At 39.2% G+C, this 26,309-nt stretch overlaps 1 protein-coding gene across 1 annotated transcript; it reads left to right on the forward strand.

Annotated features, from left to right (window-relative positions):
- Positions 1-26,309, forward strand: LOC103514142 (protein phosphatase 1 regulatory subunit 12B; the record flags this gene model as incomplete). Its single annotated transcript, XM_026827185.1, has 8 exons — positions 1-192; positions 703-858; positions 2,178-2,319; positions 2,722-2,876; positions 19,437-19,628; positions 20,762-20,848; positions 22,297-22,433; positions 23,872-26,309. Coding segments are annotated over 7 exons (1,026 nt in total), but the record flags the coding sequence as incomplete, so codon positions are not given.

The following is a 26,309-nucleotide window of genomic DNA, read 5'->3' on the forward strand; positions in this document are numbered from 1 at the left end:
CCCTTTCTCCCCGCCAGATCATTTGTTCCTCCCGTGCGAGACGAAGAGAGCGAGACGCAGCGTAAAGCTCACGCCAAACGAGTGAGAGAGACAAGACGATCCACCCAGGGGGTCACGCTGGAAGAGTTGAAGTCAGCAGAACAGCTGGTGAAGAAGAAACAACAGCAACAGCTTGTTCAGGCCAGTCAGCAGGTAAATTAACTTTTTGCTGATTTTTACTTTCTATTTGTTTTATCTAATTACTTTATTAATTTATGTTGAAAGTTCTACCTGTTGACCCGTCTTAGCTGATTCTTAAAGACAGGGCAGCTGGCCAACAAGAAGCAGTAACAACAGATTGTCCAGTCCAGTCAGAACTATCATCAGTTTATTCTATTCAATTAAATGAACTTTGCTGACTTTGTTTAAGGTCAAATCTAACTATTGGATTGTATGGAAACACACACTACTTAAGTTTTGTTACTTGCTTCTTAATTTCATTTTACTAATACCCTTTTGCTTTGATGTCCATCGTACTCAGCTTTTACATATTCAGAGCTGAAGATGCCCTTGGTGTCGAAACCAAGCTTCATATAATGCAAGAAATAAATAAATCGTCATTTAACAAAAGTGAAGTAGTATTTGTTTTCCATACAATCCAATAGTTGGTTCAGTTTGTTGAAATAAACAACAACCGGTTTTACTCGATTCTATCCTCTCCAGCCTTCTCCCGAGAAGGAGACCCCGGACACGTCAGAAGTATCGAACTCGCAACCTGTGGCTATCTCGGCCACCATCACGCCCTCTCCCTCCCCCACCATCAACAACTCGGGAGAACGGAGACCCTCGTGGCGGTTACGGGTTGATAACGGCGTTAAGGTGAACATCCGTTTGGTCGTTATAACTGTGTGAATTTTGATATAACAAAAGCTAAAGGATAATGAATTTCGATATAACGAAACTCAAGGGATAACGAATTTCGGTATAATGAAACCTTATCTACAAGCTACGTTATAAATTCAAGTCTCATTCAAGTTTTCATTAAATCGAAACTCAAGAGAAAGGGGTTACCGTAGTAACTTTGAATGTGTCTAATGTTATAACGAAATTTGTTATTTAAGTTAAATTCATAAAAATAATCTTAAAACAAAATTTGTTTTATCGTTACTTACCTTCAACGTTTACATCATGTTATATTGAAAGTTCTAATAACAACGAAATTCGTTATATTATCACGATACATTCCAAGTTTTCGTAATAGGGAAATTCGTTATATCGGAGTTCTATGGTTTTGCTCCGTTTTGTGTGTACTTCTTGGATTCGTTTTGATATTGTGTGTTTGATTTTGACGTTGCTTGTTGAATTTATGTGAATAATTAACGCAGGTGTTCCCCCTATAAAAATCTCCAATCGTGAGCCATATTTTTAGAACCCCCCTTGAAGTATTGATTCCTCTATCTACCTATTGTTCCTCGACTAATAGGATTATGTACATATTTATTTTATTTATTTTTTTTTTTTACTCTCCATCTACATATTTGTGTAACATTAACTTACTTGTATGTAATTATTTGTTTGTAAAATTTGTATTTCATTTGAATTAATACGATGATTTTGATAATTTTTCCAACTCGGGCTTTTACTCTCAGTACAATGCATCTTATGTATAATTTATAATATAAGATTCTACATATTAACTGTACATAATGTTTAATTTACCATCTTGTTAAGTGTACTAAAATATCCCAAGTCGTTTTTCGTGTTTTGAGTTTCATGTGTTTATGCGTTGTTTGTTTGTTTTCCCATAAGGTCAAGTTTAATGCCTACCCTGTGTGTTTTCCTGACATTTTTTGCATCAAAGAGACATATTAAATTTTAAATGTTTGTACATAATATACCAATTTTTGCTCTTAAACAGTTTTTGCTTGTTTTCTTACTAATGGTTTTTTCATTGCGTGGCCAGAATTTCGAGTGTTGCCTCTGTGGCTTTTTTTTACTTGTACAACTGTACAATAATGGTCCCTTTCCCTGTTGGGTTTTTTACGTGATAGGTATGGGTATTATAGGTTTATTTTTGGTCTCATTGGTTAAGGAACCGTAATATCAAACGCTGTCAACGACTTGAAATGTAACAGACTACCTTCCCATTACAATATAAATAATAAATTTTCAACCAAGTCCCCTCTCTATTTTTCCAGTTCATGCTCGAGGATGCACGAGATAATCCGAGTTCTAACGATAAAACCCGAAGCTCTTCCCGAGGTGCGACGGACACAGCCGAAACCACGGTCACCATACCATTGCGGCGTCCAGGCAAACTAGCCGTGGATAGTGATAAAGGTTGGTAGTTGTGTTTGTTTTAGGTTGCTGAAATAAGGCGGTCCTATTATCCCTTGTGTGACTATTGCTGAACCAAGTTGGTAAGATGATCCATACCATAGGAAAGTCATTATTTATACTTTATCCATGGGTCACTGAATTTAGGCAACGTTGCGTGTGGACTATATACGGATGGGTGTTCATCTGGGCAATCGCACACTGCTAGCCTTTCTCGGCCCCTCTCATCCTGGGTGAGGTTAATATGAGGAGGCGAGTAGCTTGTTGCCGAATTTGGGGTGAAACCCCTGTCACTAAACAAGTAAACACCTCAGCAGTTACACAAGGATTTTTATTTTAACCCCTTTAAAAAGACGAAAATTGTCCCCTAAACCCCTTAAAAACATTGTCGCCTCGTTGTTTCAGAACAAGACAAGGAGAACGACAGTCGTAACGCTCAGGCCACGCAAGCTGTTATACAGAGACGTAAGCGACCCAAGCGTAGATCTACTGGAGTGGTACATGTGGATCTGGATGAGATTCTGGACAGGGGAGGTGAAAATGAAGAGACCAATCATACGGTAAGATTTTTTTCATAATTATTTATTAATTTATTTGACCTAGCCCTGCAAACAATGAGAGTGAGAGGATGTAGAGATGCGCTAAACAACAGAGTTGAGTGGAGGAGGATAGTTGAGGAGGCCAAGGCCCACCCCGGGCTGTAGTGCCATTTGGTAAGGTAAGGTATTTGACCTAGCCAAAGGTGTGCACAAGCCCGTGTGTTCGTGATGCCGGTCCCAAGCCTGGGTAAATAACTAAATAAGGAGGGTTGGCCTTAAGAAAGGCATTTAGTTGCAAAGAACCCCGCCAAAACCATGTCAGTCGCAGCTAGTCAGATAAATTAATTTATTTTCACGTCTATACAAAAAACATAAAAACGGCACAAACGAACCACTTATCCGAGAACAAACCATGTTTCTTGGGCTAAATTATTATTGCCTGCATTTATTAATATTTATTTATTAATATTATTTTACTGTCATGAAACATGAAACGGTTTAATTTTGTTGAGCATAAATGCTTTTCACAACTGTCGGTCTTCGTAAAATTTGAACTCCACCAAATTTTACGAATTCACTTGGACTCAAACCACCAACCTCCTGATTCGAAGTCCACCGCGCCAAATACTGTGTATATGAGGCTTCAGTGTTGGTCGTTCTATTAAAAAAAAGTATTTGTTCTTTCTTTGTTTTGATTTGATTCTTCTTTATGATCGAACATTGGTTCCGTCCCAATGAAAATTTTGCACTTTGTTTGGACTCGGGCCAAATGAAAAACTTCAACTCTGAACTTCTAAATAATCTTAACACCTATGCACAGATACTATTCTGAACTCCCTTAACCTACACCATAACATTGTGTTACTATTATTAGCATGACCACATGTTCTTCCCTCCCCCCTTTACCTCTCCCCTCACTTCCCCTCCTTAAATTAAAATTTCACATAATTCTCTACTCTCTTTTTTGCGCGTTTCACGCCATGGAAAATTACGTTCGCTGGCGCGTGAAAAACGCGTTTCTTTTTCTAGAATTATATGAGAAAAAAGTAAATCAACCCCTTCATGTTAGGCCAGCCACTCATTATCAGGTAGATCTGACGACGGGTACACCTAATCAGGTCTACCTGATAGTGTGTGCTCATCAGGTATCAGGTAGACCTCACAGACGAACCTTTTCAGCCGTACCTGTCAGGTCGACCTGGCGATTGTAAGGTAGGCGCGCTACCCTCCAAGCTAACTAGTCTGGGTACTTGGACCTTTATCTGTCTTATGTCTAATCAATTACATATATCAAAGAGCAATAAATTGATGCTATATACATTTCTCTCAAGTAGCAAATCCCCAGATTTTCTTGTCACACCCTGGATTGTGTTTCTAATCCCACGATTTGGTACACACGTTTAGACATCTTAAGAAATGTCATGTCAGATAAAAAACTAAAATGCTCGAATACTCGGCTGATGATGAATAGCCCTTAGAATACACATAAATTAAGAAACAGTACATCATTAAAGCAAGAGGAAGAGAGAGGGCTGTGACATACATTTCGTATTATTGGGGGTATTTTTGGATGCGAGAGACAGAGAGACCTTGTAGAAGGCCGCAGTTCTGGGTGTACATTATCCGTGAATGGGTCGTGAGTTCGAATCCCCGCTGAATTTCGTTTTCTTGGGCGAAGTTCTTTTTCCGCTGGATTACATTTTTTATTGATCATTTTGCACTGGATATCTTTACATTGTTAGTTGAACCCATAAGGCTCAACGAGGCCCAAAATTAATGAGCTAAGTTAAGCTCGTCAAGTTCAAACTTACAAGTTACTTCGGTCGACAAAATCATCGAGTCAAAACCGAGACCTCTTATCGTTCGGTCTATACACCTCGTATACCTACAGCCTTGACTCTATTGAGTAATGTAGTGTCATGCTCCATTACGTCTCACTCTTTATTCTACTTTCCACTAAGGGAGAGGAGCAATTTCATAGCCGTCTAAATAAATAATAAATTGCCAGCTCAGTTAGCTTGGTTGGTAGCGCGTCTGCCTTGTAAACGCTCGGGTTCTATTCTCGCCCGGGGCGGATTTTATCCTGAAGGGAAAAGGTTCGTTCTCGGAACGGCTCGCTTTCTCCTATACTGTCTTCCTTCTCTCTTCGATTTCGGGATGATAAACCTGAAATCAAACCTGAAAAAAAAAAAATAATAATAATAATAATAATAATAATAATAATAATAATAATAATATGTAAATTGCCAACTAAATCAAGGCAAAGAAAAATGGCTGTCTAAAGAAATAATAAATTAATGGCTAAATAAATCAAGACCAGGGGAATAACGAGGAGTTACCTGTGTTGTGTTTGCTAATTTATTTTGCTAAATGGTGTCTTCTATTTTCTAAATTATCGGGTTAGATTCACCTGAGTTGAAAAGTGTGTCACATGCATGCATTTTACATGTACAGATTTACATCTCGCAGATAGTCCCTAGTGGCAAAGCCAATTTGGATCTCATTTGTCGGGAAAAATCAAGTTATGTATTAGGTATATGTACTCGTATGTACACTTGTACAGTGTCCATCGTGTTGTAGATAGAAAGAGTATCCTACCACACCCCCAGCCGTTGATTGAAGGTACATTCTAATTATTGGGTTGTGTGGAAAACGAATACTACTGCCCTTAGGAAAAAGTTCATCTTAACCTTTTTGAGAAGAGCTTCGGCAGTTCTACTGCCAATTAGCCTGGTTAATCTATTCTGTCACCAATCAGATGGATTTTGTCTTTAAGTCATGGCTATACCCACCCAGTTGAAGCTCCTTGAACTGTGTGTGTTTTTTTTTTAAAGAGGTTTGACAGAGGGAACTGTAACTGCTATGGTCTTATCGTCCCGAAATCGAAGAGAGAAGGAAGACAGGATATGGATCAACAACGACCGGCACTGGCTGATGAGTCCGGATAACGACCCGGTGATTTGCGGCAATGTCACGGGCGCCCGCAAGTGCCCTGCCGGCTACGTTTGTCTGAAAGCCGGCGACAATCCGAACCACGGGTATACGAACTTTGACAACTTCCTGTGGTCCATGCTGACAACTTTCCAACTGATTACGCTGGACTACTGGGAGAATGTGTACAATATGGTACGTAGTACGTACCCAATGAGCTCTTGCCTAGTCTCGAACCTTAAAAGTAACTCCTTAACTGTAAGTCGGACAATCTTGCCCCAATCAGTGCAGACAAATGAAAAAAAAAGGTATTTATTTTAGGGTTTTATCTTTAAGAACCTATTTATATTGTCTATTATGTAATTGTAAACCTTAAAAAATATACTGCCGTTCTAAGCGAAAACGCCGTAAGTCAAAAAAACCCTACTTTCGGGAAATCGAGTTTAAAGATATCAATCTATACGGCAAACATACACGTTTTAGACATACGGCAAAACGTTTTAGTGGTTTTTAAGGGTTTTAGGGTAAAGAAAAAAAAATATAGGATCAAAATTTAGGATCATATAGGAACCATTTGGCACCAAAAAATGAAAATCTTTGACATACGGCGTTTTCGCTTTGCACGGCAGTATGTCTGTCAGACGGTCTTTCGTACGAATATTTTGACTACACTTCACTGGAGCTAAGCTAGAAAATTCCATGTAGTAATATAGTGGGAATCGCGTTTCAGATTCCCAATGTCCAATATGAATCGAAGAAGACTAGAATAGAATAGACTAAGAATAGAATAGAATAGAATACGTACGCTATGGAAATAATTCCCTCATCATGCATGAATTATGTAAATTTCATTGCCTCTCGAAATATAATCATGTCCAGTAATAATAATAGTAATAATAATGGTATTAATATCTGTTCACATATGAAAGAGTTATAGGTATCTACCTAGCAGCGCAAAATGTAGGAAAGGATCGAATTAAAAAACGGTTTGGCTACAAAAAGAACCGTAGTGTGACTAGGTATATCGTACGTATAAGTAGGTATATTCATAGATTCATAGGTATGGAGTAGGTACTAAAAAAAAAAAAAAACTCGACTGTAAAAAAGAAAGGCCACATAGCAAGAGAGAAAGATAAAAAAAAATCTTAATAAAATAACCTAACAAAAAGTAATGATATCCCCCCCCCAAAAAAAAACTCAACCGTAAAAAGAGAACGGCCAAGTTCAACACCCCCTCTACTTACTTGTACAGGACCGCCAGGCGAGGGCACTGTGAAATATTGGTACGCGTCCTCCGGCCCTTGGCTTCCCACAGCACTACCGCTACCGCCCGCTACAAAGTTGACTCCCACCTGTTGAAACCTCTGCTGGGTGGGGTCGGACACATTGGTAGCGGCCATTTTGAGTCCATCCTGTAGACCGGCGGCATAGTCCTGCAGCTTATCCTGTAGGAGCTTCTTCTGACCTTGACTTGCCGCTGAAACAAAATCGAGGTAATGAAAAATCATCGATTTACATGGAATACTAATATTGATTATATAGATATCATTATTATTTCATGACTACAATGATGATATTAAAAATTTACATGAGCATACTAACAGACAATGAAACTGAAATTATAACTGACAAGAATAGCTTGGCAGCTGATCCTCCACGTCTAAAGCTTGAGAAATTCACACTGAAGCTTTTGTCAACTGAGGAGGAATCAGCATACCAAAACTACCCTGTCAGTATTTTATTAAAATTGTACAATAGTTTTGATGTCAAATGAACATTGGTGTTGAGTAACTAATGAGAAGTAAATGGAAGAAGACGAGGCTACGGCCTTTGTAAAAAGGAAATGAGATCCAAAAATACCTGATTCCTGTCCACTTTCACATCCACTACGCTCACCTCGTTCTACCTCCTCCATGGTGATGGTTTCTAGTTGATCTATCAAATCTCTCGTCTCCTGGTCCATGTCCACTTTCACACTCATAGACTCCATCATTTCCTTAGCGGTGGACGCGAGGAGTTTGCTGCGGGCCATGGAGTCGGCTAGGATATCATTGGATAGGAGAGGGGAGGCAGTGGAAGAGGGGACAGATGGGTCGGGGGCCTCGGGCACCACCACGCCACTCGAACTGTTGAGCACCAGTTGTTTTTGTTGCGAGACAACCTGAGACACAGAGAGAAATGGGGCACATTAATAGACCCATGAATGATTCACGCCCATTAGTATACCTAAGAATGAATCATGCAAAAAAAAATCGTTTGAAATTTGTCGGTTAAAAATGTAAAATTGTGAACTGGAAATTAGAAAGAAAAAAAAAAAAGATAAAAATTCTTAAAGCAAGAGAAAATTAAATGCATAGTCAATCCTAGAGACTTGAAATTTGGTATAGAGTTCACAAAAGTGACAAGGATGCGACGTGAAACTTTTTGGCGGTTTTCAGCTATATTGACTAAACGGTTAGAGGTATTGTAAAAGTTAGGGTAAAAGAACACTCAAATAAGCATCATTCAATAGGATAAGGAAAGTCGTGTGATGTTCACACCAGATTTTTACCTAAATTATCTTTAGGGGTGTCCTATTCATTTCTGACGAAAGTCACAACTTTGGGTCGGGGTTGTGTTTTTTGGGTCTTTTTGGGGCCACTAGTTACTATAGAATTTTTACTTCTTTGTTTTCATTAATTTTATTATTGCAAGACGTTTGATAGAGGGAACTTTTTTTTTAAGAGGTTTGACAGAGGGAACTGTAACTGCTATGGTCTTATCGTCCCGAAATCGAAGAAGACGGTAAAAGTACTACGTCTTTTCGTGTCATCTCAGGATAACCTTTCACACTCGGAGTCCCTGATATCGGCCTCTTTCGAAGTACCCTCTTAACCCTATCCACTCTGATCTCTTAAGGTTTGTCCAAACATAATCACCGGCTGTCGAGATAAATCGAGGCAGTTTGGACACATCTTTATATCGGCCACCTTTGAGGTACCTTCGACACTCTGATCTCTAAAATCGGCCATCTCTGATACCTCAAATAACTACTAACTGCTCTAGCATTTTGTAAAAGAACCGAGAAATTATGAAAGCAATATTTTGAGATTTGAAAAATATTGTAACTCTGGGTGCCAATAATTTGATCAAATCCCAAAATAATAAAATTTACCGTTTTAGAAGAAAGTGAGTTTCCCAATTTTGCCAAGATTTCATGTGCCCTTCCATATTTCTTTCTCCCGTCTCTCCCTCTTTCTTCTCTCCCTCTCCCTTCACTCTCTCTCTTTCTCTCTCTCTCGCAAAATCTTCATTTTACTCTCGTTGTTTCGAAAGAAAGACAGAGAGACCATAACGAGAAAGAGAGACAGAGCGAGGTGAAGAGGCGAGTCTATAAATAGAAGTGACAAGGTACACGCTCGTCTTAGTAGTGAATTGAGTGCGAACCGTGTTGTATGTCCTATAGCACGCCCCCACTTTATTTCGAGTGATTATTTGTTTAAATCGTGGGGGAAAATACGGTTTTAACTTCGTTACTGAAAGTTCAATCTTAGGCTGGCGAACTGTGTTCTTTTCAACAGATCTAAATGATTTTCACCGTTGATTTTAAAATTGCAAAATATTAGATTTCTAATTTATGTTCTCTGCCTCCCTCTCCACCTTTCTAAGCCTCCTCTCTTCTTCATTCTGTAACTACCACATGTTTCTCCCACATCTTACTTCCTCTCTCTCTTCCCTCCCTCCACTTCTCTTCCTCTCTCTCGCCTCCCTTCCTCTCTCTATCTCCCTACCTCCGTTTCTCTCCCTAGCCCTCTCTCTTCCCCCCCCCCTTCGCGTCTTCCTCTCTCTTCTCTCTCTCCATCTCCCTCTTCTCTCACGCACGTTTGGAGTTGTCATAATGTCTTCTCTAATGAGTTCAGACAGTGGACATTAATGACGCGTGAGAGAGAGAGAGAGAGGGGGGACAGGAGAGGGGGGGGGAAACGAAGTTATGAAAGGAGGAGAGGAAGAGAAGCTAGGTTTGGAAGAAGAGGGTTATCTAAAGGGAGTAAGAGAGAGAGAAAGAGAGAGAGAGAGAGAGAGAGAGAGAGAGAAAGAAAGAAAGAAAGAAAGAGAGAGAGAAAGAGAAAAAGAAAAAGAGAGATATGGGGGGGGGGGTATTGTGCGTCACATGTCATTGGGGAATCACTGCTGTGTTCCTGATGGGCCCTCTGCCCAATAATAATATAAACAACACCCACAATACATACACAATCATTTATTTGTTTTAAATTAATGTTTAGTAAATCATACTGGTTTATGTTTAGGTGAAAAAATTGGTATTATTTCCTGAAACAATGTCTACCAAGCAACTGTCTTGGTAAGGTTGACAAAAATGTCAAGCTTACCAAGTAATTTTGTAGAAAGGTGTAGATTAGAAACATTGGTATCTCAGAATTACTTAATTTACTTGCTGAGAATTCAACTGCTGTGATTTTTGCCATAGATTTCTTGTCTAATGTTGGATGCAGCTACTGGTGAAATGTAAATCTATTACCATTGACCAAAAAAGATTCTGGGTTTTGTAATTTAGTCTTCATAGATGACAGAAATTTGGCCTCAGACCTCAAATTTGAAGTGCACAGTTTTGTTTTCCAGAATGTTCTACTGGGCATTCTAATTCTCTCTCTGGGTTACTTGAGATTTGCATTGAAATTTTGGGTGGTAACAGGACCACACTTGGCGTTAGCCCAGCAAAGAAATACGATGGTTACCGCACAAACTACATGTTTTTCTAGAAAAGTAAAGCACAACATAGTAAACATCTGAAGTAGAATATCCAAGTGGGTATTGGATATACTAATATTTGAAACATAGCAAACTCATTTCAATCATCATCTCGAAATTGGAAACGTGTGTTTCGTTGAAAGTATCTTTTACTCACTTCAAGTGTACGTACCGACAGGATGTCTTGAAAATCCGAAGAAAAACTGTACATAAAGATTTGTCGAAACTAAGTCGACCGGCCATCGATCGACGAGGTGAATCTATGTTGTCGAGACAGAGTGGACAGTTCAGTAGACATCGATCGACTATGTGTGGACACACCTTTAGACATCTGAGTACAAAGGGACTTTTTAGCAGGATAAAAAGGGTTGCGTTTCTGAAAGCAACAACGTCGAAACTAAGTCGACCGGCCATCGATCGACGAGGTGAATCTATGTTGTCGAGGCAGTGTGGACAGCTCAGTAGACATCGATCGACGGCCGGTCGACTATGTGTGGACACACCTTTAGACATCTGAGTACAAAGGGACTTTTTAGCAGGATAAAAAGGGTTGCGTTTCTGAAAGCAACAACTTTGTACTACTACGGGATGGGATCTGCTGGAACTGAGGGCTGGAACAAACCAAATAGAGTCCTCAACACGCACCCTCCACCTGTGTCACCAGAGGAAAAAGAGTTACCAAGAGAGGCGAGATCTAAACTTGCACAACTGAGATCTGGGTGCTAACTGCTCTAGCATTTTGTAAAAGAACCGAGAAATTATGAAAGCAATATTTTGAGATTTGAAAAATATTGTAACACTGGGTGCCAATAATTTGATCAAATCCCAAAATAATCAAATTTACCGTTTTAGAAGAAAGTGAGTTTCCCATTTTTGCCAAGATTTCATGTGCCCTTCCATATTTCTTTCTCCCGTCTTTCCCTCTTTCTTCTCTCCCTCTCCCTATCCCTTCACTCTCTCGCAAAATCTTCATTTTACTCTCGTTGTTTCGAAAGAAAGACAGAGAGACCACAACGAGAAAGAGAGACAGAGCGAGGTGAAGAGGCGAGTCTATAAATAGAAGTGACAAGGTGCACGCTCGTCTTAGTAGTGAATTGAGTGCGAACCGTGTTGTATGTCCCATAGCACGCCCCCACTTTATTTCGAGTGATTATTTGTTTAAATCGTGGGGGGAAATACGGTTTTAACTTCGTTACTGAAAGTTAAATCTTGAAGAAGTAGAACTTGACAGCGGAAATCTTCGTTATTGAAAGTTAAATCTTGAAGGAGTAAGTCCGGGTGGCCAAATAGTTTGCCGACGGCATTCGGCGGTAAATATACTGCCCTAGAAGGAGCCACCACAAGGATGTCATACAGCACCCCTCCACGCCGTTCCTCAGGACGTACAACATCCCGTCCTCGCTCTCTCTACAGCTCCTCTCCCTCCCCACAGTCACGCAACCTCTCCTCCTACTCTTCGGGTCTTAGTTCGAGCACCCCCTATCTGAATTCTTCCTACCCCTCGTACGGGTCCACCTACGGCGGTACGAGCTCCGGGTACGGGGGCCTCACGTTACCCTCGTCCTATTCCCGTCCTAGTCAGTCCTCCCCGCGATCTTATCACGCCCCTCCGTCTAGTTACCGCTCCTCCTATGCCCCCACCACGACCCCCCTGCCCCCCGTGCGGCCGAGGCGGTCTAAGAGCTCCACGCGGAGTGCGAATTACACCCCGGAGGGCGGCGGGAGAATGTCCCGCTCTGGGTCTACCACGTCGCTGAATAGTTTGCGGAGTGAGGCACCCTCAGAAGGGTATGAGGTGAGTTATGTGGGATAAAGGACGTTTGAGTGGGACAAATTTAGGAAGGAGAGACATCGTTTTAATCGTCTGATTTGGGAAGGGATGTATCTGCCACGCCGCACCTTTCTAGTGGTTTAGCTTTAGTGTAGTAAGGCTATACCATGAAAGAATTGTGTTACAAGTTACAAGTTACTTTAGAACATTCATCTTCGCAAGAACTCATTGCAGGGCTCTTTCAGTTGTGTAGGACTTCGTATCCGAATAGTGGTGGTTCGAGTCCAAAATCAAGTCACACCATTTCACACAGGAATGGCATTTATGACACGCGATCGGTCTGAACATAATTCAAATTTCTTTATTATAAGGAGGTACCTACTCGTATAATACCTACCCTGTATAAGTGCATACAGAAGCAAGTGCCTGCTTACTTTTTAAAGTGACCATAAATTTTCGACGTTTTGTCGCTGTTTATCATTGGATAATGCATATTGTTTGTTGAAGTTGATAAATCATAACGATTAAGATAACATAATCTCTAAATGATCTCACACTACATTTACACAAAAACCCCATTGTCATGAGAACAAGTCAACATAGAATGCAAAGGTTGAGACTGTGCATGAACATTAAGAATACCTAGCTGAATTATTGCTCTCTGGAGTGTATTGTAGACGCACCCTACCAGCTTATTGCTCAGGTCTTGCTAGTTGCTGAACTACATTGTACGTTTATCTGACCTTTATTCTGCTGTACTTTCTTTGTATACAACAGTTACTAAGGTATCAGTTGATTGAGAATTCTTCTGGATCTTGACTTTCTTCATAAAAGATAGGTAGATGATGGAGAACGTTTGAGAAATCAACCTCCTCCGAAAAGTACAGAAAATCCCAAATTCTCCCGAAAGCTCACTTTTTTTTCAAGAGGTTTGACAGAGGGAACTGTAACTGCTAAGGTCTTATCGTCCCGAAATCGAAGAGAGAAGGAAGACAGGATAGGAGAAATCCAGCCGTTCCGAGAACGAACATTATCCCATCAGGACAAAATCCGCCCCGGGCGGGAATTGAACCCGCGGCCTAGCGCTTACAAGGCAGACGCACTACCAACTAAGCTAACTAGGCTGAGAACCCGAGCGTTTACAAGGTAGACGCACTACCAAGGCAGACGCACTACCAACTAAGCTAACTAGGCTGGCAACTAAGCTACGAGTAACTAGGCTCCCTCAACTTGATGCAAAATAAACTGGACAGCATAAAGCAGAAAAGAACCATCCATAAGGGGAAGTAAAGCTCAAGCAAATATCCACCTCAAAATTATGCTACTAAATTTCCATGTGGCTACTGGGACTCGATCCCCAGACCCCCTGGATTACGAGTCCAACGTTGTACCTCTGAGATACTAGGGCTGGTAATTTATTAGGTGTACCAAGCAGGTAGGACTTAGTACTATCAAAGTATTAATATAATAAAACAGAATTAAATACATCCATAAATACTAATAGTACTATCACACAGCATAGGTACATATTCACTTCTCAACACGTTGAATTGACCGAAACATTCGGGATGAATGTCCACTGTGCGCCGGAACACCACATGACACAAATCACCTCTTTAATTGCCCGGTTAATCCAACCACCCTTACCCCGATAGACCTCTGGGAGAACCCAATGCTAGCTGCCACCTTCCTCGACCTCATTCCAACCCTGGAATCTGTTGGATCATTCCAACCCTGGAATCTGTTGGAGATGTTGACTGATCTACTGTCACTGCTACAACAACAACTACGGGATGGGCACGCTACGACAGACCACACGAGTCTAATGTAGCAGTTGTTTCATTGCTACGAAAGAAAAACGGCGTTGAAACACTCGTCTTTTTTTTAACATTATGAAAGGGGCAAGGTACGAGTATGTTCTTTACTCAGTCACCCTGTTGATGCACGTATGTACATGAGAAAGTAACAGACTGCACTAGGCAAACAGAGTCTTGATTGAGTGTGTTCAATTTTCTTTCACACCCACGTAATTCTACTCACGCTGTGTCGGCTCATTTTTCGACAATGCACTCACAACACGTTGACTGCCAAGTAGCCAAGTACGGGTATTGAGATGTGTCTAAAGCTGTGTCCACACACAGTCAATCGACGAGGTGAATCTACATTACACTGAAATGGGGGTCTTTTCTGACGAAATTCCTGTGTGGGGAGTACAGTATGAAGGACTATTGTACCCTATGGAGCTAAATCTATGTTACGGTTTCGTCGATCGATGAGCGATCTACGGCATCGACTATGTGTGGACACAGCTTAAAGAGACCTTTGTGTTTTTAAAAGGAATTCGGCAGTCATAACACCAATAATTTGGAAGAATTCTATGAAAATTCAGATTATTATTTTGCAAGCAAGTCGCCATTTATTCCAGACAACACAATCACATTGTCCCTGGCGACCAACGAGTTAAGAACATTAGTATTTAAATAGGTCCTAATATGGCATACGGTATAGTCTTCATATTAGGAAGAGGAACTTACTATGTACTTGGTTTAGACCTCTCAAGTAACCGCATACCCACCTACATGCATTAGATTGGTCGTGTATTGTACATTGTAATAAGTTCTTATCAGTTTTCATTATCGTGGAAACCAGGTATTCTTATTACAGGATTTGTATTATCAAGTAGCTTAGGCTGGGGTTTAGCAACTCGGGATTAAGGTGAAACGAGGATTTCCCTATACTTAATAGCCAGGTGAACTTCGGATTGAACTCAATCCTGAGAAATTCCACGGTGGTAAAACTCGACCTTAGCAACCTTGCCAAGTGGCTTAAGGTTTGCGCTTCGGAGGTCCCGGTTTCCTTCGGCAATTGGAATAGAGATCCCTGGTGTTTTTCCTGTTAATCAGAAGGGCGTGGGCTCTATCCCAGCCGAGATATGAAATTTTATCCTCAACATTGTTTGATAATATAATTTGAACTCAGTAATATGTTGTACTGTAGTAGAATCCTACTATTGAGGTAAAGAGACACCTGTTTGAGCAGTTTAAACAAGCACAATTATTATTTTGATCTGCTAGAAAACAGGTCGCGATTTTTCACATGCCTTCGGAGTCACCCTGTATACAAATATTTCGTTCTGATTTTTGGGGACCACCCTGTAAAATTGTCTGATAGACACGTTACTCATCTTCTATGTTAATAGGCAGTTTGGAATCTTAATGGAGGAGAATTAACTCTACTATCATCCGAGTTAAGAAGTAGGTGGATTTTGTGTTATCAAACGCACTTTAATGTAGGCCTCGGCTCTCGTGGGTTTAGGTCTTTAGGTGTGTGAACGATATTATAAACAAGACCTCTATCTCAAAATCACGGGAGATCCATTTTGTACATTAAAAAAAAGTAATTTTAAATGAATTTGTCCATATCTAGTACTTATTTTGATGGAATCTATTCCAAGAAAAAATGTATCTCCAGAAGCAAAACATGAAAATTAGTCCAAATTCTCTTGTGTACGGAGTTACATGAGTAAGAAGAAATATAACTGCCCCTTTTACTCGTGCTGACATCTGCATAGAGTGCATAAATTTTAAATGAATTTGTACCCAACTACCCAACCATATCTAGTACTTATTTTGATGGAATCTATTCCAAGAAAAAATGTATCTCCAGAAGCAAAACATGAAAATTACTCCAAATTCTCTTGTGTACGGAGTTACATGAGTAAGAAGAAATATAACTGCCCCTTTTACTCGTGCTGACATCTGCATAGAGTGCATAATTGCATAGGTTTCAATCTTTCAATCATATTTCCATAAACGTCAGCAAAGAAAGATCGTCACGATACCAATCAAGCTCAAAATTCGCCGAATATCGGTCTATTTTGGACGTTTGACATTTTGCTATTCTAATTAGTCTTCTCGTCCAAATAGTGACATTTTGATGTTGTGTACACCTGCCGGAAAATTTTCCACTGCCAGAATGGTTTTCAAAATTTTCTTTCTACCTGTCTCTAGAGTGTTGAAGATTTATTTGCTCTCATAAATAATGTACGAGCGGCTTAAGAAAACATTGGTTTGGCTGAAATACAATAACATCTTAATAGTGGAATTAGTGGATTAGAAAAGGGTTTTCTGTGTGATACTATGACGTATAAACTTTACACAGACGGTAAAAGTACTACGTCTTTTCGTGTCATCTCAGGATAACCTTTCACACTCGGAGTCCCTGATATCGGCCTCTTTCGAAGTATGGGACTGGCTTCAGATTTCATCAGCTCATCATTTGAAAAGCCTGATTCACTACTACAAAATTAGACCATTCTACCGAGTTAGATAGCTGTAATCTACTAAAACTTCGGCCGGTCTATTCTCTTGACCGAATATCAGAACACTGTGATTTGCTCACCCCAGCTCTAGAATCATCAATATGAGCATTAGAATAGCCCAACACATGTGGCATAAATAATAAACACAAACACACACAATTTTTTCTTGTTCACTAAGGCATAATCATAATCGAGCAGAGAATTTCGCACAAATCTCAAGATGATGGCCCCCATGCCATTGTTCAGTGACCCCGACGAAGTCCGGAGGTTTTCTACTAATATGGAGAAGACCATTCTAGTCAACCACGTGGGGGTAGACTGTGTGGTCGTCAGGTCGTCATTGGGTCTGCGGACCATATTTTGGTTTTCTTTTTAATTGGCATGTTCGAGAGTCGGTACAATATACTGTGTGATCCTAACATTAGATCTTTGCAGAATTTTAACACCTTCTAACTCCAGACCGGTACTGAGTAAACATGTCCATTTGTCCAATAACAGTGAAAATAGTCGGAAATTTTGTTTTTTAACTAATAGACAAAGTCCCGAAGCACTCTGACGTGGAGCGACTGAAATATTAGCGAAAAAGAGAGAAGGGTTCGGTCAAGTTTGGTGTGACTTTAACACTTTAATGCTTCACATGCCTTCGGAGTCATCCTGTGTACAAATATTTCGTTCTGATTTTTGGGGACCACCCTGTATAATTGTCTGATAGACACGTTACTCATCTTCTATGTTTAATAGGCAGTTTGGAATCTTAATGGAGGAGAATTAACTCTACTATCATCCGAGTTAAGAAGTAGGTGGATTTTGTGTTATCAAACGAACACAGTCGCTATCAGCAGTATAGATAAAAGAAGAATGTCCGTATTATCCATGGAAACAATGTCTACTTTCTACTTTTATCTAAATTTTTCTGCGTAGTTTAAAACCGACCAAGAATAGGAAATAAAATTTGCTTAAAGTTGAAGGAAAGTGGGAGAAAAGTTGAGTTGAAAATACCGAAAACCCATGAATCTCTATTTCGTGGGTTTTCGGTATTTTCTAGGCCGGGTGGAGGCCGGGCGGAGCTTCAAACTCTTGAAGTTCGCGCGCCTTCCGGCACGCTTGACAGAGGTACCATTTCGTAAGCTTTGGTACACTTTAGTAGAGATTAGAGAATCGTATTTTAGCTTTTAAATCTGTGCTCTCGAATTCCGCCAGCCGTCAAGCTCAAAACACATGCGTACCCGTTTAACACGTTCATTTACATAAATGTAATCGTGCACTTAGAGGGACTTGATTTATTCAACGTAATAGAATTCCTCTAATCCTATCTTAAGCCTTCTCAGACACCACCAACCAAAACATAGTTAATAACATCCCAAAATAAGTCCAATTTTTTCACTTATGAAAATACATAAGGAGAATACAGCTGGCATTGCGTAAGCTTTGGTACGTACACTTTAGTAGAGATTAGAGAATCGTATTTTAGCTTTTAAATCTGTGCTCTCAAATTCCGCCAGCCATCAAGTTCAAAACACATGCGTACTCGTTTAACACGTTCATTTAAATAAATGTAATCGTGCAGTTAGAGGGACTTGATTTATTCAACGTAATAGAATTCCTCTAATCCTATCTTAAGCCTTCTCAGACACCAACCAAAACATAGTTAATAACATCCCAAAATAAGTCCAATTTTTTCACTTATGAAAATACATAAGGAGAATACAGCTGGCATTGGTCAACAGTTGAGTTTTATAGTGTATGAAGTAAAAATAAATGAAATGTTAATGTTTAACATGAATATTCTACGCACATGTAAATATGGTGAAGTTAGGGGATTATAAACGATCTTGCATAGCTTTGTTACGTGCCTTGTCAATAATCAAATTTTGTAATAACAGATTTATTACAAGATCATAAAACAATTTTATATCAATGGATGTTAAACAATGTTGTCAATATTTTATTATAAAACATTGGTAGCCAGCCTAGTCGTCTTGGAGGGTTGCGCATCTGCCTTGTAAACGCTAGGTCGCGGGTTCGCCCGGGGCGAATTTTATCCCGAACACATAAGGTTCGGTCTCGGAACGGCTGGCTTTCTCCTACCCTGTCTTCCTTCTCTCCTCTCTTTCTGGACGATAAGACCTTGGCATTTACAGTTCTCTCTCTTCAACCTCCTTCGTAATAGGTAGACTATTACTTTCCTTCCCCATGGGCTAAGGAAAGTAAGAAAAAAATTCACAAGTGAGAGAAAATAAATAGGTAAAACATTTTTTATTGTGAAACGTCGAAAATTTGAAACGTTCTAAAATTATCTCTTGAACAACACCTACATAAATATGTGGACAATATCGCTTCTAATAAGATAAAACTTGGTCGAATTCAAGGACAGTAATGAACATGTCACTATCAGATCCAGAATTACAACAGAATTATTTAGGGCCCCAAAACATGACCCATTTTTAAGAGCCCTTGAACAGATATCATTTTTCTTAAACAATATTGTCTCTTATTATTTGTATTTGATAGGTAATATGTTGTATTACCTATCAAATATAGAAAAGAAAAGAGCAGATTATACCATTATATTTATCTTGTTCATCCTGCCAGAATAAGACTGAAAAGTTCCTTTACTCCCGCAGTCTAAACAAGGTCTAATGGGTAATGTTTACAATAAAATTAGATACTCGTATGTGTATGTATAAGACCTTATTTAGACTGCGGGGGTAAAGGGACTTTCCAGTCTCATCCTATCAGTAATAACTGAGATATATTCATTATATTCTATTCCATTTTATTTTCATGATCCTCATTCTGTTGTGAATTTCAGAGCGGCGGTGATAACCTTAGCACGAGCAGGTCTCGCGTGAATTCGGAATCGGGCGGAAGCAGCCGGAAATTGCCGAACGAAAACGGGGAGCTAGACTACAAGAAGTTATACGAGGAGTCCCAGGCGGAACTGTCACGCCTGAGGGAGACCCTGAGTAAGACTGAGGAGGAGCTCAACCAAGTCAAAGCCACTGTAAGTAGAAATATGTAAATGTAAATGCAGTTTCTTTGTGTTATTATGTCACAACTTTGGTGCTCACTGTAGCATTGTAGGATTTTTCCAATATCTATCAATAATCCTAAAATCCAATGTTTACCTACCATGCTGGCACCGGTCGCTATGCGCATTTATATTACATAGCTACTCATTTTCCTCACGAGGCTGAGTGGGCCCCGTAACGGCCAGTCACGGAATCAATCATTTGCATGATACAAATTTCTTGACCCCGCCGGGAATCGAACCCGGGTCTCCCGCGTGCAAGGCGAGCGCAGTGACCACTACGCCATGGGAGCTGACGTAAGTAGAATTAGCGGTCGCTGCATTTAGGGTTAGACCACCTTGAAATTTATTTCTTTCATACAGTCCGGCGTAGCGAACGGTTGTATTACGAGTAGTTTCGACGATTTATTTTTATGATCTGAAATCTGACTTTCGCATTTTTTGTGTGTTTTCCACTTTCAGTATAGTAAAAATTCCCTATCTGAACAGGAGAAGCGAGAACGAAGAACCATGGAGCGGAAACTGATTAGAAATGTTGTTTCTTGTTTCGAAAGATGTTTCGCAACATTATACACGTCCAACACGTCTTTTACTGTGAGCAGAATCTTTCACATCTTTTGCTGTTAAGGCTCACCAAGGGCCAGGCCATCTTCTCCGAGATAGTTGTTTCATTGGGACTGGCAGAGACCCTGAGTAAGACTGAGGAGGAGCTCAACCAAGTCAAAGCCACTGTAAGTAGAAATAGCGGTCGCTGCATTTGGGTTTAGACCACCTTGAAATTTCTTTCTTTCATACAGTCCGGCGTAGCGAACGCCCACTCAGTGGCTTAGCTGTAGGGGCAAACAGCCCTAAAGGGTTAAGCTTCTACGAGTATATACTGTGACGGAAAATCCTTTTAGGGAGAAAAAAGGTTCAGCCGCTACCTAGCCTCACACCAATTTCAGCCTTTGACCTTTAAATGGTTATTATTTTACAAATTTTAGTCTTTGAGACTGTCTATAGTCTATAGCATTACTTAATTAGCTGTATTACGAGTAGTTTCGACGATTTATTTTTATGATCTGAAATCTGACCTCCGCATTTTTTTGTGTGTTTTCCACTTTCAGTATAGTAAAAATTCCCTATCTGAACAGGAGAAGCGAGAACGAAGAACCATGGAGCGGAAACTGTCCGAGATGGAGGTAGAACTCAAGGTAAAATACTGGTATGATCCCACGGGATTAAATACAAAGATACGCAATGATCCCACAGAAATAAAATTATAAAATCGAGAGGAGATAGGCCATAAACCCCTGGGATTAAATACATTGTAGATATACCAAGCAAGAACGAGGGAATTTAGAGTTAGAGGGAAAAGATGACCATGGAAATATCATTTGGTAATCTCCTTGGTGAAATCAAAAGTGGGTCCGATAATACCTTATAATAAAATATACCTTTACATACACATTTACCGATTTACACAAAGCGATCAATATTTAGATACACAATATTGGGTATAAGAGATGGTTCCTTCGATGTTGTCCTCTAGAGCTTAATGAATCAGAATGTTACGACACAGACCACACAAGTCTAATGTAGCAGTTGTTTCATTGTCATGGAAACGGCCCTGAAACACTCCTGTCAATACACAATAGTACACACCACATGTAACCATCCTCAGTGGTGTAGTGGTTAGCACGTTGGACTTTGAATGTGGAGGTTGGTGGTTCGAGTTCAAGTCAAGTCATGAAATTTAGCGTCGTGTATCGAGCGGGAAACGACATTTGTGACAAGCAGTTATGCTTAACATAATTAAAATTCCTTTTAGTACACCATAATATTGGGTATAAGAGATGGTTCCTTCGATGTTGTCCTCTAGAGCTTAATGAATCAGAATGTTACGACACATACCACACAAGTCTAATGTAGCAGTGGTTTCATTGTCATGGAAACGGTCCTGAAACACTTCTGTCAATACACAATAGTACACACCACATGTAACTATCCTCAGTGGTGTAGTGGTTAGCACGGTGGGCTTTGAATGTGGAGGTTGGTGGTTTGAGTTCAAGTCAAGTCTTGAAATTTAGCGTCGTGTATCGAGCGGGAAACGACATTTGTGACAAGCAGTTATGCTTAACATAATTAAAATTCCTTTTAGTACACACAAAGCTCCTGTTTGTCCACTTTCCCTCATTTAAACCAGGATTTCCTTGTCAAAAATTTTCCTTTTGGTTCCTTCTTCTATGAAGACTGTAATCTGTACAGTATCTGTAACATGTACAGTACTTAAGTACCTGTGATCTGGCTGATACAGGATATCTGTACAGAACCTGCAAACTGTGCACTTATCACCCATTCTGGTACATACCACACTCATTGGTACTCAACTTTTGTGCTTTGTGGAGAACTTTAAAACCACTGTGACAGATCTAATTGGAATTAGTAGATGTTTACTTATGTACCTACCTACTTACTTACCACAGTATAGTTGAAAATCTGCGTCGTGTAACGACATTTGTGACAAGCAGTTATGCTTAACATAATTAAAATTCCTTTTAGTACACCACAATTTTTTAGTACACACCACATTTTCCTCTGTCTGATTTCCTATGTGTTTTTTCTCTCCCTCCGCCCCCTCCCCCCACGATTTTGATTGTAGCAATTACAAAAGTTGAAAGCAGATAACGAGCGACTGAGAGCGGAAAATCGCGCCCTCACCCGGGTTGTGTCCAAACTAACTTCTTCTCATTCTATCAAGTAGTAGTTAAAACCCGTCTAATATTCGTAACACAACAGGTGGGCATGAGTGAAAACTTTAACTCTTGATGTGTGCCAATTTGTGTTTTGGTTTTGATAGCGTGAGCTAACTTTCATTTGAGCTAAAAACACGAGTAAAATGTTAAAATGTCATTTACAGACCTTTTTATCGATACAAATTTAGCTTGAGACCTATCACTGTACCATTTTGCTAATCCCCCCCCCCCTCAGATTTTGAAAGATATGCCTAAGAAAGTCTGAAATGAAGTTGAGCTTTATTTTAATTATTAATTTTCATGTTGAATTTTTCTCTTCTCCCGGTTGTTTCCAAATTTTCATCTCTCTTATTATGGAAGATTTTAAAAGAATAACGCCTTTTACTGTCCATTATTTTGCTTGTTTCCAATATTGAAACACAGCTCTTTAAACATAACACAAATATTTTCAGAGCTACAAGTTTTTCTTTAGTAATTTTTATTTAGCTTCTTTGGCCTTCCCTTTCTCAATGCCTTTCCCTTATTTTGTGATTCATTCATATTCACTGCAACGTTCCTAGAACCGAACGTAATCAATAGGAATTTATTGAGATCTTTTTAAAACGAGCTGCAGAATTCTCAGAGCGATACGTCAGGTACTTGGCCTGGCGCTCTACCCTGATTAAATTACTCGGCAAGTTTCAACATTAGGTAGTTTAGAGTTCAATTTCAGGGTTTATACGCGACCTGGAAAAACTGGAAAACCTGGAAAAGTCATGGAATTTGAAAATCGGCCAAAAGTCTTGGAAAAGTCATGGAAAATCATGAAAATTTAAAGAAAATTTGGAAAAGTCATGGAATTTGCCACCCGGCCAAAGATTGAAAATGTTCAAATTAAATATAAAGTTTTTCCGAAAAACGGCCTGCGGCGCATTCCCCCTCATTTCCATTGACGTTCTGCTTATTACATATTTTATTTAAATTAAGGGGTAATCTTACTGATTTTTAAGTACCTCCGCCCCCTATTTTTCTTGGAAATTTTCTGGAATAGTTATGGAATTTCATTCCGGGAAAAGCGTATAAACCCCGAATTTAACCCCATGTTGTTGGTGTGATCTCTATTTTTAACACCACTAACATTTTCACATGTAATTTTAAGTTTTAACAATTTGAAGTTGAACTTGTGTTGGAATTGATAGAATCTGTGCAATATTGATGTCGTGGCGAAGATCAGAGCAAAAAGCAATCAATAAGGAGAAAGAAAAGTTCAGAATTTAAGTACTCTTATGACGTCTCTTAACAATATTTGTATATATATTGATGATGATGAACATAAATAAAGGATTTGATATTCAAACACTTGAGGCTAGTTCTAAATGTAGTTTGCACCCTAACTCTAAAAGCAACATAAACATATGTAGTTTTGTTAGAAAAGTATCTCTGCTTATTGGATATGATAATTTGATGAACTAATTCTTCCCTTCTCTTCTCTTCTTCTTCAGGAGCTAGACCAGTTCAAGAAGGAAAACCAACGACTGAAAGACGAAAACGGAGCTCTGATACGCGTTATTAGTAAGCTGTCCAAGTGACTTGAACGTGTTAACCTGCTGGCACCTGTGAATATGACTCAAAAGTCTTTCTGGAATAATAGTGATCGAGAGAATCCGCTCTGTGGATTAGAAATTTCTGAGACTGAGTGGATTAGAAATTCCTATTTCCGAAGCTCAGTGAGGATTAAAAAACCATGTAAAAATTTCTGAGACTCTGTGGATTAGAAATTTCTGAGACTTGGTGGATTAGAAATTTCCATTTCCAAGGCTCTGTATGGATTAGAGATTTCTGAGACTCAGTGGATTAGAATTTTTTGAGACTCGGTGGATTAGAAATTTCTTCGAGACTCGATGGATTAGAAATTTCTGAGGTTCTGTGGATTAGAAATTTCTAAGGCTCAATGGGTAAGAAATTTCTGAGACTCTGGATTAGAAATTTCTAAGGCTCATTGAATCAAAAATTTCCGAGGCAGTGGATTAGAAATTTCCATTTCCAAGGCTCAGTGTGGATTAGAAATTTCCGAGACCCTGTTTATTAAAAATTTCTGATATTCAGTGGATTGGAAATTTCTATTTCCAGGGCTCAGTGTGGATTATAAATTTCTGAGGCTCCTTGCATTAGAAATTTCTAAGGCTCAGTGGATTAGATATTTCTGATGCTCAGTTAGTTAGAAATTTCTCTGAGACTCGATGGATTAGAAATTTCCAAGATTCATTGCATTAGAAACTTCTGACTGAATCATCCAGCACACGTCAAGTGTAGTGTTTGTGTAAATTCGTCGAAAATTTCTGATTGTGATATAAAGAATATAAAAATAAACGCGAAATATGTATTTCACTGAAGAATTCCCTGCTAAAACTCCCCCGTTAAAATTCTATAAGAATTACGACCCCGTGTCAAGATTTCTGGTTGAATCAATCAGATATCTTGATCGATTGAAGCCCAATTTGACCGTGTTAAATTCTAAATACAGTGTAAATATAGCTAGCTTCTACTTTGCGCTTGATTTGGTGTCCAAGGCTGAGTGCACCCCGAAATTGCCGAAAAAAACTTCGACCTAGCCGGACAATGAACTTGGACCTTCTGCGTGAGGCCAGGTGAACTATTGACCGCTAGGCTGTGTAGTTTTATGTTTAGCATACCAATACCATAGAATGTGATAGTTTTTACATCGTGTATGAAAGCAATACACCCCAACTTTATTCCGAATGCGCTATGTTTAATACGATGAAATTATTTTCTACATATTGTACATCTTTAGGTTTTACTTTCGTCATTATCTTGAAGAATGAACGGATGACTTATCGTTTTTGATGTATCCGGCAGTGCAAAATCTCTCTACTAAGAAAGAATATGAGAACTTCTTTTCTAATGTGTTATTTTCAGTAAGTATGTTACCGTTCTTTCTTCAAGAAAACCTCCGTAGTGTTTAAACCAACATACATAGATAGTATTTTTATCTATTTTTTTTGTCACTTTTCTCTTCTTGTTAGCATTGTTTTCCTCTAAATTTTAAAACAAACTGTGGGAATAATTGCGATATTGTGAATTTTTACTGCATGAGGAGTAAAAACTCATGTGTTTTGCACAAGACGGAGAGCGTGAGTTTTTCGACAGAGTTCAGAGAGAGAAAGATTTTTGTTTTTTGATTAGAATACCTAAAATTGAATAGGTATTTACCTTTGTTACTCTTGGGATATAGGTGAATTACCTTGTTTGTTATTCTTTGGATAGGTAAATTACCTTGGTTGTTACCTTTTGGATAGGACTGAAAGCTTTTGTCCCCTCGTAGTCTAAGCAAGGATCTTTCATATGCATACAGAGATGATCATTGATCACCGATGTATTTTTGTTTCATGAAATATTTGGTATGGAAAGAGGAAATAAATATTACTTAGGTCGCCACGCACTTCGAGCCTCAATCTAGGCCTGTCCGGCAAACTTAACGTGTTTGGCGGGTCATTGAAAAGATTTTAAAATGCGACCTGTTTGCTATGAAATTCAGCACAAACTACGTGGGAAGGGGTCTCTGTTCCCTAAAAGGTGCGTTTTGTTGGATTAGAAAGTTTTTTGAACAACAATCTTTGCCAACCTTTAAAGAGTTTTTTGTAAAAAAAAGTTAGGTAACTTTTAAGGATATACAGTTTTTTGTTCCGTGAGACGAAGAAAAGTGAAAGGTTGGACCAATTTGATGCCAGGCATAAGTGTTTACTTTGTAAGTCAAAAATAGCACCAAAATGAATAACTTGCTTTGTTTGGTATTATTACGATTTATAGTTTTTTTTTGTTCTATTTATTTATTTTTGTTAGGTTTTAGTTTTTATTTTATACCATACTTTTGTATTTATTAAAATTTGAAGCGAAAAAAAGTATAATTTATTGCGAAAAA

The sequence above is a fragment of the Diaphorina citri genome, unplaced genomic scaffold (assembly GCF_000475195.1).
Source record: "Diaphorina citri unplaced genomic scaffold, Diaci psyllid genome assembly version 1.1 scaffold1089, whole genome shotgun sequence".
Classification (NCBI taxonomy): Eukaryota; Metazoa; Arthropoda; class Insecta; order Hemiptera; family Psyllidae; genus Diaphorina; species Diaphorina citri.